Below are 19,605 nucleotides of genomic sequence, written 5' to 3'. Positions count from 1 at the left end.
TTCCTGCAGTTATTTACTTGTACACTTGAAAACCTCAACACAGCCAATTTTGAAGCCTTTTTCACAGCAGACATTTGACCTGTTAAAGTAAGAAAAGCACAGGCGTTACAAATAACATTAACAATGTCTCTGTTGTATTCAATGTATCTGTAATGCACAATATGTTGCATTCACAGATATTCTCGACAGAATGGGTTGAGCAGAAAAAAGTCCCATTATTCCGACTTGGGAGGGTTTATTCCAAGATGGTTCGCCTCATTGGTAGTCTTGTAGTGACACCATACAAACAGTCTAAAGGGGGTTTCTTTGTCTGTGTTGCTTTATTTGTTTACAGGTGAAACCAGGGCCAAACAAAGTGTTGTTGGCTGTTTTAAATGACCTGCATTGACTGTTATTATTGAATGTCAATATTCAGTTTTGTTTAGCTTTTGCTGCCATTTTAACACTGATTTGATGAAACAATCTTTAGCCCTTTTTACTTTTTACTACTTACAGCACTGACTAACAAGTCAGATGCTGACATGAGGGATTTTTTCAACTCGGCTGCTCATGGTTACAGTTGCGATTGACATGATGTGAACCCAGCATGTGTCTGAAATCTACAACCCCGATTTCAAAAAAGTTAGGATGCTGTGTGAAACGTCAATAAAAACCAAATGCAATCATTTGCAATAAAGGCCTTTTTAGGCATTTTGTTTGTGACTTTTGGCTATATGAATAAAATTGACTTGATTGGACTTAAACTGGGTTTACTGTCAACAGTTTTAGGAAGTGTTCCCTTATAAAAGCATGTTTTTTTAATATCCAGTTCCTTTTATGCAATCATGTGTTTCACAAAGTGGTGAACCTCGCCCCATCCTTGCTTCAGAACGACTGAGCCTTATGAGGATGCTTCACCTGTTACCAATCAACCTGTTTACCTGTGATGTTTTACACAGTGTTCCAGCTTTTTTGCAGTCAGGATTGTACATACAGTGGTCCAACGTTTGAGTGTGTAAATGGATGCATCAAATATAGTGGTGAACTCAAAAATTCCAGCCTAGGCAGCCCCGTCACCAGGATAAAATGTTGGCAGTTTTTTCTGCAAATCACTGATTCATTCATATTTGTATGTGTAATAAGCTATGTAGCACAACATGGCATATCATGTTCACATTACATGTTTATGACCTGACTTTCATATCAGGATGTGTGGGGGATGGTGGGGGAGCAACAGGTGAGAAGGCTACCAAGCTAGTGGCCAGAGTTTGAGACTGTTTTTCAACATTTCTAAGTGGGACACCACTTGATATTTTTAAGAAGACCTAAGGACAGTCTCCAGCCGTGTTTGTGCTGACCAAAGCAGATATTTTAAGCCAAAACATGATCTTTTCCTAACCCTAACAAAGTGGTATTTGTCCCTTAACCTAACCAGACCATAAGCACAGCGTTGTCACAAGATGAAATAGAAAATTGAACCTGAAGACAGTAAAGTTGCAACATCAAGAAATGTAAAGGTTCAACACATCCTTGGTTTGCAGAAATGTACGTTGTCAACATTTATTCTGGTGACTGGGTTGCCCTCAGACCCTGGAACTGAAGCAGCTGAAAGGAATTCAGCCATCATTTATTTTATTACTTACACCAGTTTTTTTTTGTTCCTGCTGTGACATCGTTTTTCAAGGCACATATACAATACGATTCCCTTGAACTGCACCTTTCTTGTTTTAATAAAAAAAAAATGTGCGAATGAACTCAACTAAACTAGAAGGGCACCTTCTGAGTTCCTCCTGCTGAGCACTGAGGAAGATTTAAGTACAAGTTGTCTCACATTCAAGTTATTTTAATCTAAAATTATATCAAAACGTCCCTTTAGTCTGTTTTTTCTTTGTGTCACTGCTGTTAATTTTAGAAATCAATTGGTGCAGAGCTGCTTTTGTGTGCAGCAGCAGAATATGAGGAAGAATACACATTATTTTACTTACTAGAACAACGTGCTGGTAACATTACTTTATGTTTTATCAAAACCGTATGAAATACTCTGCTCAGCCAGCTTTGATTGTGAGAGGTCAGACAGCACTAGAAGAAGAGAGGATAGAAAGGAGGATATACAGTATACCAGATGGTTTGTAGGAGTCAGGTGTGATGAGAATATCAGACTGCATATGCTGTATTAGAACCAAAATATATGCATACTTAGACACTATTATTTCCGATTATACTCTAATTAGAGAACCAAATAGGAGATCCCAATACACTATCACACATTTTGCAAGATCATATCTATTATAAATTAAATACCATGGCCATATCAGATCCAATATATGCTCCAGTTAGACACTACTCTACCCTTACTACTAAATAACACGTAGAGTAATTAGACGCCACATTTGATGCTACCAACATGCACATGATGGATTAATTGGACAACACAAACTAGACAAATATAACGGCATATTTATAATAGTCAAACAAAACACAGAGAGCTCAGAGGACCATTTATTCGGTCGTTAACATAGTTACCGTTAACACTACTTCGCCCATCCTCTCCTGGAGTTTGTAGGTACTAATATAGCCATAGTAATGTTAGACCATGGATGCCTCCAGGACACTGCATCTTATTTCCTATTCTTTGGTAAATGTATTATGCATTACTTTGTTGGTTCTGACCCTGAGACTGGCCCTGCTTATTACATCAAGTCAGTTCCTTTGCCCCTGTCTGTCTTTGAGGAAGGAACTGTAGGTTTGCAGAATGATGTAGGCAAACTATACATCGCAGGTCATTACACAGAGACGAGGCCTTTCCGACATCAGCACCATCACAATGAATGCTCAGAGCTGCTTGATGGTCTCCCTTTGTGGCCATCGAGGAAATGAAGGGAGACCCGGGGCAGCTTTTACCGACCGGCCCTAAAGGACTCTAAATTTCTCCCCTGAATCGTCGCGTGTGAGAAGACTTCCTGTGGCTCGCTCACTGTCTGGAAGTAACCATATCCTCAAAGGGTTTTTGACACGCAACACCGGTATGAAAAAATATATTGCACCTGTTGCTTCGGGGAGCGGTTACCATGGGTGGTTCTGTGCGCTTTATCTTTGAGGATTTAAACAGATCAAGGGGATTTGGGGGGCTAAGAAGAGGAAGTGTTTCTGGTCATTTTCACAAATGGAGTGAGGCATGTCAATTCTCATACGCCTTTTGGCGGTTGCTGTTGTGTTGCTCAGTGATGATTATTACAAATTAACTTGTGACTATGTTTAGATCATGAGTTTTGTTGACTGGCCTTTTTGATGCCCCGAGCAGGGTTTGATTTTCTCTGCTCAGTGTTGTTTCTCTCTAAATATAACCCCAAAATGTTGTGTTAGTTATCACCAAATTTAACACAAATGTCTAATAGGATTAAATGATGATGTGATAACATTGTATATCCAAAAGGTCAAAGGTCAATGCTCTGCAAAAACAGTTTTCTGGCCACTATTCATTGTTTAATACTGAATCCTAATCTGTATTTTAAATGTAGAGACTATAGCAAAGCAAAAAAAAAAAAAAAAAGATCTCTGGTTAGCCAGTTCACCCATTTGTTCCACTTGGGGAGGTATTACAACCAAATCCTTTTGAAAGAGTTTAGGTTTAGGTGTTTGAGTCGCTGACGGCTGCTCACAGCTTCCTATCCGGAATTCCCTCAGACTGCTGCTGGCTGCAGGCGTGTAATTTGTGCCAGATTTGCAATGCCGTATCCGCCCTCTGACCTCACCGCTGTGTGCTCTGCGACACATCGCTGTGTAGCTTTTGTGAATATGTACTTGTTGCCTTGGATGAAGAAAAATACGAAATAGGCTGTTGTGCGTTTTGCCTCGATTATGTTTCTTCTTGGCTTTACCTCAACACAGTGTAAGCACTAACCCCAACCGCCCTAATCTGTAACGCTTGGCCATTACCTACTTTGAGTCTGGACAGGGGAGACAGAGCTCCTAAATCCCATGAAAAGACCAAACCCAACAGTTGGTTAGTCCCATCTGTCGATACCTTTCGACCCCATTCCAACCCCATTTACTTCTATTGAAGATATACAGTGAGTCTAGCAAATGTGTCAGCAGTTTTAGTGACTTAAAAGAGACAAAATTCGTAACGAGTGAGTCATTAGTGAGTGAGAAGTGGATGAGAAGCAGAGACGCTGCCCACCAGAATTATAAAGGCTCACTCTGATTTGCTGTGCACTTAAATGCAACTTCTAATGTGATAAGGAAACTAGATAATACTGGACCTCAGCCATACTTTGTGAAGTAGAGCTAAAAGCTACTCTTTGTTTTTTTCAGTGATGTAGTTAATTACATGTTTGCTGATCTCGCCGGGATCTGCTGCTTGTTTTTTATGTGCGGAGTTTTTTAATTTGTTTTGTCATCTTAATGTTTGGCTTGTGTTGCATTTTTAATTTGTGTTTTTTGTTGTTGCTGTGTTTGGAAGGATCCCTGGAAGATTAGCCGCCACTTTGTGGAAGCTAATGGTGATTGTAAGAAAGAGAGAAAGAAAGATCAGTGACAATACCAACATGCTGATGCTTAAAATGTTCACCATTAGGGTCCATCCTCTTGGAACCATGAATGTCTGTATGACATTTTTTGCAAATCCATCTAGAAGGTGTTGAGATGTAAGGGACTATAAAATAAGTGACTTTAACCGTTCATGACGTTTAAGAAGAAGTCCACTAAAGTTATAAGGATTCATCCTCATGGGACAACGGAAATCTGTACAAAATGTCATGCCAATCAATCTGATATTTACTGAGATGTTTCACTAAAAGACAAACATGTCAACCTCAGAGTGGCGATGTAGAAGAAGTCAGAGAAAAGTTAAAAGGATTCACCCTCTGGGGGCCATGAATGTCTGTACAAAATGTCGTGGCAATTCATGTATTAGTTGGTGATACATTTAACTCAAAACTCACTCAAAAGTCAGCGCATCACCAAACCCATTAGGGTTCATCCTCTTGGGACAACAAATATCTGCACCAAATTTCATGGTAGTCGATCCAATATTTGCTGTAATGTTCCACTAAAAGCCAAAAATGTCACCTCAGAGAAGAGAAGAAGTCAGAGAATCATCATAGTTATGAGGATTCCCCCTTTGGGGACCATGAATGTCATCCATCTTGGAAAGTGATGGACCGACTGACATTACCAGCCACACAGTGGCAAAAACATGACTCAGTACAGACACAGACAACATTCCTCTCTGTGCTCTGTGATTCAGAAAGAGCTGCTGTTCTCAGAGATCTCTGAAGCGCAACAACACAGGACACAGTGGGTGGTAAACCCAACATGCTGTCGCCTCATCAGTGTGGATAAACGGATCTACGTCTTCCGGATGAGGAAAAGAGCATTTCACAGTTCCATGAAATCAGAGAGTTGTTCTAAGAACGCTTCAACTTCTGTCATTAGTCCCACGTCAACATGCTCAAACACACTTGTACTGCCGAGACTATACGCTGGTTCACACGCAATACAGAGATACATCTTAATTCTCGGTGAGTCGTCACGGGTGCTGCTAAATGTACTTAATGTAATTAACCAAACAGCAGCAGAGCGTGTTGGAGACTTGCAACATAATTTGTTTGCTGATGGTTGATGGGGTTTGTTGACCTTTATCATCAGATATCACTTCAAATTAAACAGTTTATGTATCTTTCATAGCTCGTAGTCCTTTTTTAATTAATTTGTACACAGTTTAATCTCTGGAGAGACAACCTTATTTTTGCTAATTGAAATATTCTCACAGCCTTTGCCACTGCAGGTTCCTGTTTGGTGCGTGTCCTTTGTAGGACCTCGATGCTCCTTCAGCAGACAGTTTTGGTGTCTGATGTCTGATTGTTGTTGCAGCTGAGGCACGTTGAAGTGTTTGAATGTGCTGCCGGTTGTGGCTGAAGGAGACTTGTGTCTGTTGATGTGACTTTGAGGGACTAAATCATTCACTTGCCACTGCTTTGTTTTTCTAGCAAGCAAATAAATCCTTGCCATTCCAAGATCATCTGCTCAGTGTTTATTTACTCGCACTTAACTTTCTTCTCCTGCCTGTAGGCCAATGGCAGCTTAATGTGATGACAAAACAGCGGGATTATTTACTCTAACTAGTCTATAGTTGCTGTGCAATCGTGACACAAGGTTGTGGCAAGTTAGGCTTCCTGAAAAATATATTCAAATTATAGAACTTCTTACATTTGAATCGACAATTTCCAATGGAAATTTGAGACATGTCAAGACAAACAGAATTTACATACACATCTACTGCACACGTCTCAAAACACCTGCACAATTATATTCAGTTGCTGAGCAAGTTCTGTGAAGTTCATTTTGTTCTTGACTGTATCGGTGCAGTTTACCAGCCAACAAAAACAAAGCTCTGTGGGCGGCAGCATCATAAACATGTCAGACTAACACAAGACGGTAAACTGTAAAATAGTGAAAAGCAAACTCTAGTCCCTTAATGCCTTTTAAAGACTCTATAACTTACACGTTTAAATGTGTGTGTGTGTGTGGGGGGGGGGGGTTCCTTATATCCTACATGCAGTAGTGGAATGTAACCAAGTACATTTACTCAAGTACTGTACTTTCGTAAAGATTTGAGTATTTTATGCTGGTGTACAGTGTTGTATAAAGTACCCAAAAGTCAAGTTAAGATAAATTACACATAAATTTACATGTACTGTATGTATACACTGTATACTCCAATATTCAGGATTTTTCTGATTACCGGAATCAGTGTTTTTTTTTTTTTTTTAATCCGATTACTGATTTAATAAATTAATTGAAAAATGTGCTACTTTGGCTCTGATGCAGCATGTAATCGGAAAAGTAACAAGTAACTAAAGCTTTCAATCAAATGTAGTGGAGTGAAAAAGTACAACATCTGCCTTGAAATTTGTGGTGGAGTGGACGTATAAAGGAGCAAAAATTGGAAATACTCAAGTAAAGTACCTGAAAATGGTACCTAAGTACAGTACTTGAGTAAATATACTTAGTCACATTCCATTACTGCGTTTTATTATACTGCAGTTCTTTGGAAAGTATTATTATATATCTTACTACTATATATATACATTATATATTCCACTTTTTACTCCATTACCTTTTTTTTTACAGCTAATTACAGGTTACTAGAGCCTAAACAATAGAGATTCTTTGGGGTCGCTGCCGATAATATTACTTTATCAATATGATATCAGACGGTTTTCTTATACACAGAATATGTATATAAACTCCCACACATCCATTTGCAATGATCCCTCAAATATGGAGGGAAGTAGATGCTATAATCACTTAAAGAAATGCCAGAAAATGAAGTGCAGAGGTTTTGTTTTTATTAAATATTTCTGCAGGACGTCAAAGTGTGATCAGAGTATTTCTATCACTTAATCTGGTTATGTTGAGGTCCTTGTAATAAGTTAATAGTTCAAAAGTGTTTAACTTTAAGTACTTAAGTGTTAACAATAGCATCATAAATATGTTTATTGTTAGATGATAAGACATTTATGTGCACTTATAAAAACTTGTTAGCAGTTTATTGATGCTTAAGAATGTCATAAAAATCTTATGAGTTTCTTATGATTGTTTATAATAGCACTACACTTTCATTGAGTTACTAATACACCTATTATGTCATGTAAAACCTTTATTAAGCTTTTATGTTAAGCTTAAAGCATACTTTATTCTGCTTTTATTAGCGGTTAAAGGTGCACTATGTAGTTTTGGCAAGACATTTAAAACAGAAGAGAAAAATCTTTATTAACTGATTTTTTATGCCTAAACAAACTAAAAAATCAAACTCTTTGTTTTCATGACTGAATAAACTGAATAAACAAACTGACCTTAAAGGACTTTCACTTTGTTTATATTTGGCGGACCCTGCCACCTTTCCAGCCTCAAACAGTGTTCTGGGGACCTTATTTTCCTCTGCGAACAGCTTTTTTTTATTCAGTTCAAATAAATATTTCTGAGTTTGTATCATTACCTCATTAATATTGTAAGTATTAAAATTCTGAGTTACAATTTCTTCTACAAAACTACATGGTGCCCCTTTAACTATGCACTTGTTTACAGTTATCGCTGCTTTTTGCAGCTATCAAAGCTAAAGCAAGAACAATGCCTTATTAAGGTTGATAAATCCTTTATTATGCACTTATTAACAGTTCATGTAGTCTTTATAATGTTAATATGCATCGTATAAGGACTCTTAAAGGCCGTATTACCTACAGTATTAGCTATAAGGCCTATTACAAGGACCTTAATTTAAAGTGTTTTTCGTGCATTTGTGATTTACAACAATGTGTCATGTTTCTGATGAGTTACTGTTCTGTATTGTGTGTGCAGAGTGTTGAGAGGTCACTGTAACACTGTGTGTTGCAGGCAGCTCCTCCCATCCAGCTATAAGAGCCCAGCTGACCAGGTAGTCAGGGTCCGTCCTGAAAATAGGCCAGAGCAAACTGAAGTGGGTCAGCTTCATTAAAAACGTCCTTACTAAATCAGTGGTTAAATGCAGCACTGTGTGCCGTATTGACATGTAGGCTCAGTCCCTCACTTGGTTTCCGGTCTGATCTATCAGAGGATTTGGAGCTGGGACTTCTTAATGATGACTTTCGCCATGCTGCGGCCTGTGGCGACACACTTGATCTACTCAGACTTCACTGTCACGTCCGAGGATGATGAGAATCGCAGCGAGAGCGACGGCAGCTCGGAGCAGAGCTACTGTGGCTCCACCGAGAAACGAAGACGGATTTCGCGCAATCTGGAAGGAGAGACTGTGGTGGTCATGAAGCAGAGGAGCGCAGCTAACGCCCGGGAGAGAGGCAGGACCCAGAGCGTCAACACGGCTTTCACAGCTCTCCGGACTCTCATACCCACCGAGCCCGTGGACAGAAAGCTCTCCAAAATCGAAACTCTTCGACTGGCATCCAGCTACATCTCCCATCTGGCCAACGTGCTTCTCCTCGGGGACGGCGGCGCGGATGAGCAGCCCTGCCTCGGCGCGGTTCATGCGCAGGGAGAGAGCGGGGCGCAGCAGCCGAGGACCATCTGCACCTTCTGTTTGAGCAATCAGAGGAAAGGGGTAAATAAATACTGTTTATCCTCTAAACATTGCACCGCATCTTAGACGAACTGATGCGTAAATGTGCGTAAATTTAACAAAAAGGCAGGTTAACATGAATCAGGCTCGTCAGCTCTGACATGTTTTTGCTCTTGATCAAACTTTTTGTTAATCTGTGTCTCTATCTGTTTATTTGTCCTGACCATTTCTGTGTGACTCCATTATTTTGTCCTCAAACGTGTGCGTAAAAGCACTTTTACGCACTGGACATGTCTTGGCGCTTGCTGTAAATTCTTCACACAGTCAGACACAGATGTTTTTTATTCTTTTCTTTTTTTGTTACTGTAAGAATTTCACTGTTGTTCAAAACACAATATGATATCCAACATAACCAGCTGCTTCCTCTTGTCCTCTTGCATTTGGACATCTATTTGACACCAAAGCTGAAGAAAGAGTTGTTGATTTATAGAAAATGAGCTTTAATGATGTCTTTATTTCCTCCAGGATACAAATACAACACATCTGTTGCAGTTAAATTAAAACTTGTTGGATATTGAAATGACTGAGACATTTTTTTCTTTTTTTCCAGATAAAGGATGGGAAAGACTGTTTAAAAATGCGAGGGCTGGGTCCACTGCGAATGAGACGTTGACTGAAGACCAGTGAATGATCAGCAACCTGAAAATCCTCAAAGACTTTCTCAGGGAAGAGTCAAAGCTGGTGTTACACAGCACACACACACACACGTACACAAACACACACATGTACACATGCTGGATCAAATGATGGAATCAAAGAAGAGACTATTTATACTTGACTGAGAGTTTTAAGCATAAGCCTTTCAAAGATGCAGTGCATTTGTTTTGAAACTTATGAGTTTTTGTCCTTTTTTTCCTCACAAAAGTTTTAAATAAAATATATTTTATCAAAATAAAAGCGGTTATTCTTCTGATTGTCCCACAAGGAACGAGAAATACAGCTGTTCCATGAAAACAAGCTTAGAACAAAATGAAGTGTCACGTCAAAATGTGCAGAAAATGTTTATTTCCGGGACCAACGATCTTGAATGACCTTCTCCGTTTCAGGCTGGGTGGCATTATTTTTAGAAACTGCTCTTATTATGTAACAAGAGGCTGGACTGCAGTTTGAAAAATGTCTGATGAGAAACTTAAATTTTCTTTGTTTGGCACTTCAATGCTAAATTAACATTCTGTTTTTATCTTTAGCTGCATTTGTAAATACCTATTTTCTTAACAACTGACTTTGTGGTATCGTTTATGCCTCTATGGAAAGTTGTCTCACACACAGAGAGACACACACATTCCCATTGTTTCCAGTAATATTGCCAAGACGTTATTTATGAAGCCAAAGCAGAAGTTTGGGGTTTTTTGTGTCAATGACTGCTGTATTTTTCCCCCAAGTCTCACGATTGGTGTTTTTTGAAGTCTGTTATCGATTAGTCACGGCAAATAGTAGCCCACACTCTGCTCGGAGCCCCCAAACAGCTGTTGGTATGTCAGAGGGATAAATCACTGCTGTGGGCCCAATGGACGGGGAGAGATGGGGTGAGAGGTCGAAGGTCACGGTGGAGCACAGAAGTGAAACCCTGCTGACGTGTAATGACGGAGAATGATGCAAATATAACGCTGGCGTTGATCCTGAAGATAACTTCTCTTTCTGCGATTTTATTTATTTTTAGTATCAGCGGAGATTCACCCTGAATTTGATACTCAGACCCTTTGGTTGAAAGTAACTAAGTACATTTACTTAACTATTGTACTTGAGTGCAATGTTGAGCTACTTTTATTTTACTTGATTATTTCCATTTTACGCTAATTTATCCTTCCACTCGGCTACATTTCAGAGAGAAATATTATACTTTTTTACTCTGAAGTAAAGATTTTACATAATGGGTCATATATCAAGCAATTAAAATCAGAGATGCAATGTACATAACTAAGTACATTTACTCAAACACTATATTTAAGACCAATTTTGAGGTACTTTTACCTTACTTGAGTATTTTCGTTTCTGCTACTTTTACTTATACTCCACTGCATTTTAGAGGCAAATACATAATCATAGAAATGCTGGATATGGGAGTTATACAGTATATACATACATATATGTATATATATGTAGAATTTACTTTGACTTGTACCATTGATACCTTTTTAGCCAGAAAATTACTTTTGATACTTAAGTACATTAAGTACAAGTATGTTTTTACTCAAGTAAAATTTGTATGGGTGACTTTCACTTTTGCCAAAGTGATATTTTAACAAGATATCTTTACTTTTACTCAAGTATGACTTTTGGGTACCTCACTCCGCTACATTTTTGAGAAAAATATTGTACTTTGTACTCCACTACATTTATTTGATTACTTTAGTTACTAGTTACAGATTGCATGCTGCATCAGAGCCAATAAATACATTATTACGCTGTTATCTGTCTTTTCTTTGTTTGTTCGGCCATGACCGTTCAAGGCTGGCAGAGACCAGGACAAACAGAACTGTTACATCTCGTGCGAACCAGCTACTCTCTCTAGCCGACCAACCACTGCTCACTGCTGGATGAATGCGTTACTAACTGTGCACCACTTGTGATTTCTTCCACGAAAGTCGCCACCGACACCCAGTGTGCATCTTTGCTATTACAGCAAATGCAAGGGCTTTCATCAGTGGGCCTTAGGCTCAATCATCATTGTGTTACCTCATTCGGCAATAGATAGTGACTTAACAGATATTAACTTACATGAAGATCTTCAAGATTATTACTGTAAACCAACTACTACAGTGATATAAGCAACACAAAATGGTCGAATTATGGTACAGAGGGCAAAATTATTGTACAAATGTGATAATTATCAGACATCTGGCATCTCTAATCACAGAGCTGAATCACTTCACTTTCACTGGAAACATTTCATAACTGCTCAGACATAAGTCTGCAAAACAAAAGCAGCCCAGTCTCTGCGGGCTTCTCTCTGCCTTCTTCAGTCTGAAACAGACACTGCAATGATCGGTCCAACGGGCAGATTGCAGCTCAGACACTCAGACAGCTGAGCCAAAGTTCCTGTCTGGCATCGCTCTGAATCAGACTGCAAACTTAGTCCTCAACATGACAGAGAGAGGCTCCCCGGCGGTACAGGAGGCTGTATGGAAAGTGAATTTTAAGGCAGTTAAAGGTGCATGCTGGGGGTCCAAGCTCCCCTCGCCGCCCTCCATCCCCCGTCCCCAACCTGCCCTGTCAGGCTAATTGGAATTTGCTGGACTGAGTCCCTCCATGCTCGGGGCCCGGGCCTCCTCAAATGGCTCCCTGAGGCTCCCCCCGGCAGGAAGATGTCACGGAGGCACAGGAAGGGAAAACAACGTGCAGCCGACCTCTCTGAGGAACTCTCTGTGCGACGGGCTTTGGGTCAGCGCCAGTCTTGACATCATCCGGCGCTGGGACCCAGATGTACAGCTCTCTGGTGGTACTTTTCAGAGCTAGCGAACAAAATAGTGAGTTTTTAACAAAGTTGGAAGGAGACTTTTTTTCCCCCACAAGATGACAGGGAACAAATTGATGGCAGAGAGCATCAGAAGAGATGGGGGAGAAAAGCAGAGGAAGCAGAGAGAGTGTGGATCTGTTTAACATGTCTGACAGGCGAGGATGCACCTGGGAACGACTGCAAAGGTTTACTACCTCACTTCGGTGAGTTTTTCCTCTTCCTCAGACTCTTGCATCTCTTAATCCCAGAAGTGATTTTGTGCAGGATGAATCTCACCTGAGATAAAAATGAAGCCGGACGGCAGATTCAGCTCCTCCTGCAGGTTTGTGACCTGAGATGAAGAATGAATTTGATAATCTGTGCTCGATTGTTTTGTGATGGATAGAAACAGAAACAATAACAGAACATTTGTTACTTCTATTGATGTGTTCTGCTATATTATGTCATTTCTTTTTGAAGGATGAAGCCTGAACTCATCCTTGTAACTCTTGAAAATAACAAAAGGTTAGAGGTGATTTTTGTCTTTCACCCTTCCTTCTGTCCTGCACAAAAATTGACAATACAGCACAAGAAGTGATATTAGGTTAACTTTACCAATTGGTCATTAGTGTAATTTGTTTTCATACTACTGTTGGATTATTTACCCACACTGCTGTAAAATATGATTATTTTGATCAGTCTCAAACACACTGAGCTTGAGTGTGTTTTAACTTAAAACTAACAAATTATTTGTTTACTGTACAAAATTATGTGCATGTGACAGTCAAAACTGCCAACATACATGACTGACAAATAGTGATTTTAAACATTTCATTTTAAAAAGAGCTAGAGTAGATTATAACAACTCCATAGTAATATAAAAGATAGCCCAGTAACAATTTATGATAGGGGCACATTAATAATAATAATAATATAAAACTTTATTTCTATAGCACCTTTCAAAAACCAGAGTTACGATGTACTTCACAAAATACAACACTATACAATATAGGTGCAAAGATAGCAAAACATAGTAAAATAAAACAAAATCAAATGCAATAAAAACAGGGAAGAGCAACAAGAAATATACAACACAGTGATAAAACAAAATATAAAAGAGCAGCATTAAAACCTTTGTACAGACATTATCCACATGCTCGTCTGATCAGTTGTGTTTTTCAAAGCTTTTAATTGATCTGTGACCAAATTAGCTGATTTCCAGGAATATACAACAATATTTCAGCCTCTCAGCAGAAGAGAACCTGTTGTCATGGTAATATGAAGCTTTCATGAGCATTTACATAATAAACATAAATAGACCTACAGTTACATAAGTTAACTTTTATGTCATTTAATTAATCACTTCAATTAATGTATGAAGCACCTGTGAAGTAGCATCCTTTAGTTGATGATTTATTAAGTGTGAAGTAATTACATAAAGTCATAGTGATGATCTGTTACTGGTGAGCAACAGGAATTCATTATACATCGTGCATTAATTCATGCAATAAATCACCATGAGTCATGCATTAATTAAGCATTACTTTAAGATATGATTTGTACCCTTATTATTAAAAAAGTGGCCAGGCTGCCCTCGTTAGAAAAACAACCATATGCTGTGTAGGTCAACTGTGAAAGCAGCTTTTTACAACCCATATTTAAGTTTGTTGTTAGGCAGCGACCTCTAGTGGCTGCAGTAATTACTACAGCAGGAAAGGAGGACGTAAGTCGAAGTAGTATAGTGTAAAGAGCACCAAGTCCATATAGGGAGGAGGCTGGGGACGAACGCTCCGGTCAAACAAACACAGGACTTTCAGCCTGGAGGCCTCTGTTTGTGTCCAGTCCAAACCGAACTGAGAGTGTCCGACAAAGGTCCTTGTCATGCTCTTTTATGAATGGTGGTATACTGTAGTATGTTGTTTAGAGAGTCACTGGCAATCAACCTGTAGGTATGAGGATGTGTTGGAGAAAACACTTGGTCAAAACAACTCATTGTCTTGTGATTTCTTTGCCCATGGGTACGGAGAAACCCAGTATTTTGTTGGTGCTATATCACCCCAAACTGGGTCTGATTTGTATTTTCCAGTGTGTGGGATTTAACACTGACAATAAACCCAAAAAGAGTAATAATTTTCGGAAGAAATGTGTTCAGGACTTGGATGCCAGATGGCTGCGCTACAGCAATGAAGTTCAATAAAGTTCAATTGTACAATAAATTTCACTTTAAACCTGAAACAGTATTGAGTGTGTAAAATGTTTCTTCTTTATGTTGCTCATTGAGAAGCTCAGAGCTTTATTGTACATAACCGATCGCAATTTAGTGTTCACGTTTCTACTGTTGAAGAGTTATTTGTGCATAGACGCAGCAGAAACTGACATAATGTAACATCTCAGCCTGTTTATGTTGATTGAATAACAGCTTTCGATCAAAACAAACAACTGGAGAGGAAACAGTCTCGTTTAGGAAGCACGGTTTAATGAATCCTGCTGAGCAATGGCTCCATGAAAACATCTCTACAGATTAAACACAAATCACTGCTCTGACAGCTCAAACGTGTTCCTGTTCTCGCCTCACCAAACGGAGGGGGAAAAAGCTAAAATAGATGATCCAGAAACAGGAAGGATGTGAAGGGTTTTTTCAACATCATCTGGGAGCTTAGTCCTGATTCCCAGATGGGTGCTTACCTTCAGTATTTTGTAGTCGTGCCAGAGAGCTCTTGTTAGAAACAAACCTGCACATGGTAATATTTTAATAGCTTTTGCTCTCACAATCTGTTTCAGCATGTTTCAAACACTCACTGGCTGGGGAGATGGCCCCTCGCCCCACCTGCATGTCAAGGATATTAATGGTTCTGAGTCACTTTGTGGCTCAGGACTCAGATACCTCGCTTCCGATTTTACTGAACATGACTACTTTCCTCCAAGCGGAGCAGAAGGGGGAGGAAGAGGAGGAGGAAGTCTGTCTGCCTGACCGTCAGCTGAGCTGTGGGGGAGAAAAGCCCGTCTGAGGAGCCGGTTGTGTCTCCAAACATACAAGAACAATTGTTTTCATGTGCCAGAGAGTTTGGCAGGGCCTTCAGACAGAGGGAGGATGATGGAGGGCTGTACAGTGAGAGGATGGGAGGGTGGGGGGGAGCTGGCAGGAGGAAATCCCAGAGAAGAAATTAGGGAACAATACAGATCGTCGTAATACGCCTCTCTGCTCTGCTTCGGGCTCGGACAATCAACCCTCCAGCACTCAGCGGCCTGCAAAGGCTCGGAGGCAGAGGTGAGAGTACAGCAATAGAGACCGAAAGGGGTTTTTGTTTCCTTAAACAAACAACTGACGGGCAGAGTGATGCAGCTCTGCAGCCTCACAAAGACAGGAACTATAACAGCCAGTTGCAGTCGGATTCAGTGGTACAAAACAAATGATTAATCAGAGGAAGAAATCATGGATGATTAGTGAATTCAAAAGTGTTCATCCTCTCAGGCACATTTAAAATGTGTAAATGTGTTCATGTAAATAAAATCAGCAAAATTGTTTCTTTAAGCTGGAAACACAACACTGGCATGTTATTGCTTAAAGTAAAGCCAAAGCTCGAGATTTATGTGCTCGCACTGTACATCACTGTTACACATTCAGACGCTCTTTATTCGTGCAGGTGCAGTGAGAAAAAGGCACTGATCTTGAGAAATTGACACGTGGCTGTGATGTAACTGCAAGTGTTTCTGACGGACGCGGATCAGAAACAGGTTGAATCGTACCGAGTATATGCAGCTTTAAAGTGGATATGACAAACTTTGTTGTTTGGTGTTGAGCAGGCAGTGTACAGGAGGTTTTTAGCCATGTAAACAGCATGACTGTAGGATTGATTATTATTATTGGGATTATTGCTATGAAATTTGGTATCGACATTCATTGTCCCCACAGGATGAACTGTAACAGCTTTGACTTTCCCATCAGCCTCACCTGCACTTTGTGTTAACTGCCAAGTAACTCGGAGTTTGTATGACACAACTCACATACCAAGCTAAGGTAGTGATGATGCCATTGCTGTTGTTGACAATTGTAATATTGTTATATCCCAGCAGGCAACTTTATGTCTGAAAGATGTATAAAAGCCATCAATATGTAAACCTGACGTCGAGGCTAAAACACGGCAAAATCTGGGCTGTCAGTGCAGATTTAGCAGACATCTATTTGAAGATGTTGATTAAACTTCACATTTCGACCATATTTTACCGGGAATAGCAATACTGGGTTTCAAGTGAGAAATATGAAACATGATGATGAGTCCATATTCGTAGATCGTAGAGAATAAAAGGTGTCTTTATAGCAAAAAAAGAAAAGAAAAGCCACGATACATTCAGAGGAGACCGGGTTGTGTGCGCATTCGTCTCACAGCAGTAAGCACAATGACTTTAACATTAATGTATACAACTGTTCCCATTACGAAGTCCCATTACAATTTTCTGTAGGTTAATCACTAGGAGTGATTTCACATGCTTCCACCTACATGTACTGTAGTCATGTGATCATATGTAAATCTTAAAACATTGGTTATAGCCACTTTAAGGTTTTCTGCGTCATGGCTGAATGGGTGTGAGGCCTCTGGACTCAACAGGAACACGAGTATAATCACTCGGCAGCAGCCTTTTTGATTTTCTGCCAACAAATCACACAGAAGTTTACATCCTCTCTGTGTCAGATGTGTATTTAATGCTCTCAACTCTAATATACCATAAAATGCCTCTGAATAGCCCTTGAACTTTTTCCTGTTCTTATTGTTTTAGTTTGTTTTATCACATTAATGTTTATTGCATTCTGTATTACATAGCACCAGCACTTTAATGTCTTCTGTGTCTAATCCTACTGTGTTTATAGTTTGTTTTTATGCTTCCTTGCTGCAAAAACAGTTTCCTCTTGTGTGATAATAAAGACCTGGTGCTAACTGATTTGATCCAGGAAGGATTTGATTTGTTTGGGTTTCAGTGTAGAGTTTTGGTCTTATTACATTTCTAAATTTATCATTTTAGCTGATCTTCCTCCCGACAACAATAAAACTCTGGGTTAAACTAGAAATTTGCAAGGATTATCTCAAAATATCACCTATCAGCCTCTGCGGCACTGAATCACTGGTACTGTTACGGCCCATCAAAGAGCTATATATCTGTCAAACCCCAGTAAACATGCACAGTCTTCATGGGAAAGTCTCCGTGTACAGGACCTGTGGGAGGGACGGCGGAACCATTGGGACGTTTCATTTTAGCCAACAGAGCAAACAGTCAGAGGATTTCCTCAATCAGAGGCGAAAGAGTGTGCGGTGAACAACCTCGCTGACAGAAACATGGAGACCTACGCTAGCAGCTGGGCGTGCTAACAACCTCTGGGATTTGCTGTGGCGTGCAACACCCTTTAACTGCAGCACTCACAGCCAGAATCAAACACATACATGCACACATCACACGTGCACTCACTCACATTCACGCCAACGATTAAACCTTCAGAGAATCACAACTTGGATGAGTCCTACAAGCTTCAGCAGGTTTTGTCACTGAAGTTAATAAGCACATTATTTCCTGATAACACATAGTTTGTATAACTGTATAATCCCCTTGTGCTTGATTAAGAGGTTAAACTAAATGCAGCACTGGAGTCCACAGAGCAGAACATCTGCAGTGACCAGCACATGAAAGATATTTCAAAAATGTCAAGTATCAGGCTCAGCTATTTATTCCTCATGCTGTGATTACCTCCTGTCATAAATCTAAAGCTGCTCACAGCTGCGGTGTCCAATAGGAAGCGGACAAAAAGAAAATCCTCATTTCCACTAAATATCTGTGGTGAAATCAGTAAATTTCTACGTCCCTGTGCTCGCTGTGCCAGCTGCTGCTGAATGAGGTATTGTTTAATGCAGATGGTGGAATCCAGAGACCTCACTCTTCCCTTTTCCATAAAGACAGCCGGCTATTAATAACCATATATCGACCTCCTTTGTCAACAAGAGCGACACATACAAATAATATGGTTGAAGTGAGACAATGGGGAGTTCCCTGCGATGAAAACAACAGGATGAGCTGCCCTTAAGTATGTGTGTGTGTGTGTGTGTGTTTGATATGAGCTTCCAGTCAGCCTCTTTGAGAAACATCTCACTGTAACACCCTTTTTAGCAAGTCCAGATCATTTGCAGTGTTGTAGAAAGTACCCAAAAGTCATACTTGAGTAAAAGTAAAGATATCGTTTGAAAGGTGCAGAAATGGTGAAGAAATTTTAAGCAGAAGAGAAAGAACATGAACAAACTGACTGACGGACAACGCGATTTCATACTGTTTCACTTTATTTACATGCGGCGGACCCTGCCACCTTTCTTGTTTCAAAGTGTTCTGGGGACCTTATTCTCCTCTGAGTTTATTCAGTTATGGAAAAATAAATATTTGAGTTTACCTCATTCGTTTTTTAAATATCAAAATTCTAATCTTCTCAATAACTACGTAGTGCCCCTTTAAAATATTACTTGGAAAAACTGAAAATGACCCATACGATTAGTAATTGAGTAAAAGTATCTGATATTTATATGTACTTAAGCATCAAAAGTACAAGTAATGTATGTTTATACTGTGTACTATAATCGACTGATTACTGGATCTGATATTCAGCATTTTTCTTATTATCAGAATCAGTGACTGCTGATTAAATAAATTAATTTGAAGATTCACTACTGTACTTTGCCACTGATGCAGCATGTAATCTGCAAAGTAACTAGTAACTAAAGTCATCAGATACATGCTGTGGAGTAAAAAGTGCAATATTTGCCTCCAAAACGTAGTGGAGTGTGAATATAAAGTAGCAGAAAACGGAAATACTCAAATATAAATAAGTACAGTACTTGCGTAAATTAGTACTTAATTGTTCATTTCCATCATTGATCATTTGTGAACATGCGTGGTCCTGTGAACCGCCAAGGTAACCGCATACATAACGTTTATTATGATTCTATAATTCATCCTGACACAATTATTTCCCGACACACTTTTCATGTAAACATACAAGTGCAACAGTATGGACGTCTTCCAGGAGAGCCCGTCTGAAAAT

General features: G+C 39.6%; 1 protein-coding gene across 1 annotated transcript; it reads left to right on the top strand.

The window, feature by feature from the left end:
- The first annotated feature begins 8,596 nt into the window (after positions 1–8,596).
- On the top strand, positions 8,597–9,836 carry tcf15 (transcription factor 15). The gene is made up of 2 exons (XM_073470984.1): positions 8,597–9,076; positions 9,645–9,836. The coding sequence occupies exons 1-2, from the start codon at positions 8,597–8,599 to the stop codon at positions 9,705–9,707; spliced, it is 543 nt and encodes a 180-aa protein (XP_073327085.1). The 3' UTR covers positions 9,708–9,836.
- The last annotated feature ends 9,769 nt before the right edge of the window (positions 9,837–19,605 follow it).

This window comes from Pagrus major, chromosome 7 (assembly GCF_040436345.1).
Source record: "Pagrus major chromosome 7, Pma_NU_1.0".
Classification (NCBI taxonomy): Eukaryota; Metazoa; Chordata; class Actinopteri; order Spariformes; family Sparidae; genus Pagrus; species Pagrus major.
This window is presented reverse-complemented; position numbering and strand designations above follow the sequence as displayed.

Coding starts and splice junctions, on each gene's coding strand:
- tcf15 (XM_073470984.1), top strand. CDS start 8,597: ATGATGACTTTCGCCATGCTGCGGCCTGTGGCGACACACTTGATCTAC. Junction 9,077..9,644: donor TGAGCAATCAGAGGAAAGGG/GTAAATAAATAC, acceptor CTTTTTTTCCAG/ATAAAGGATGGGAAAGACTG.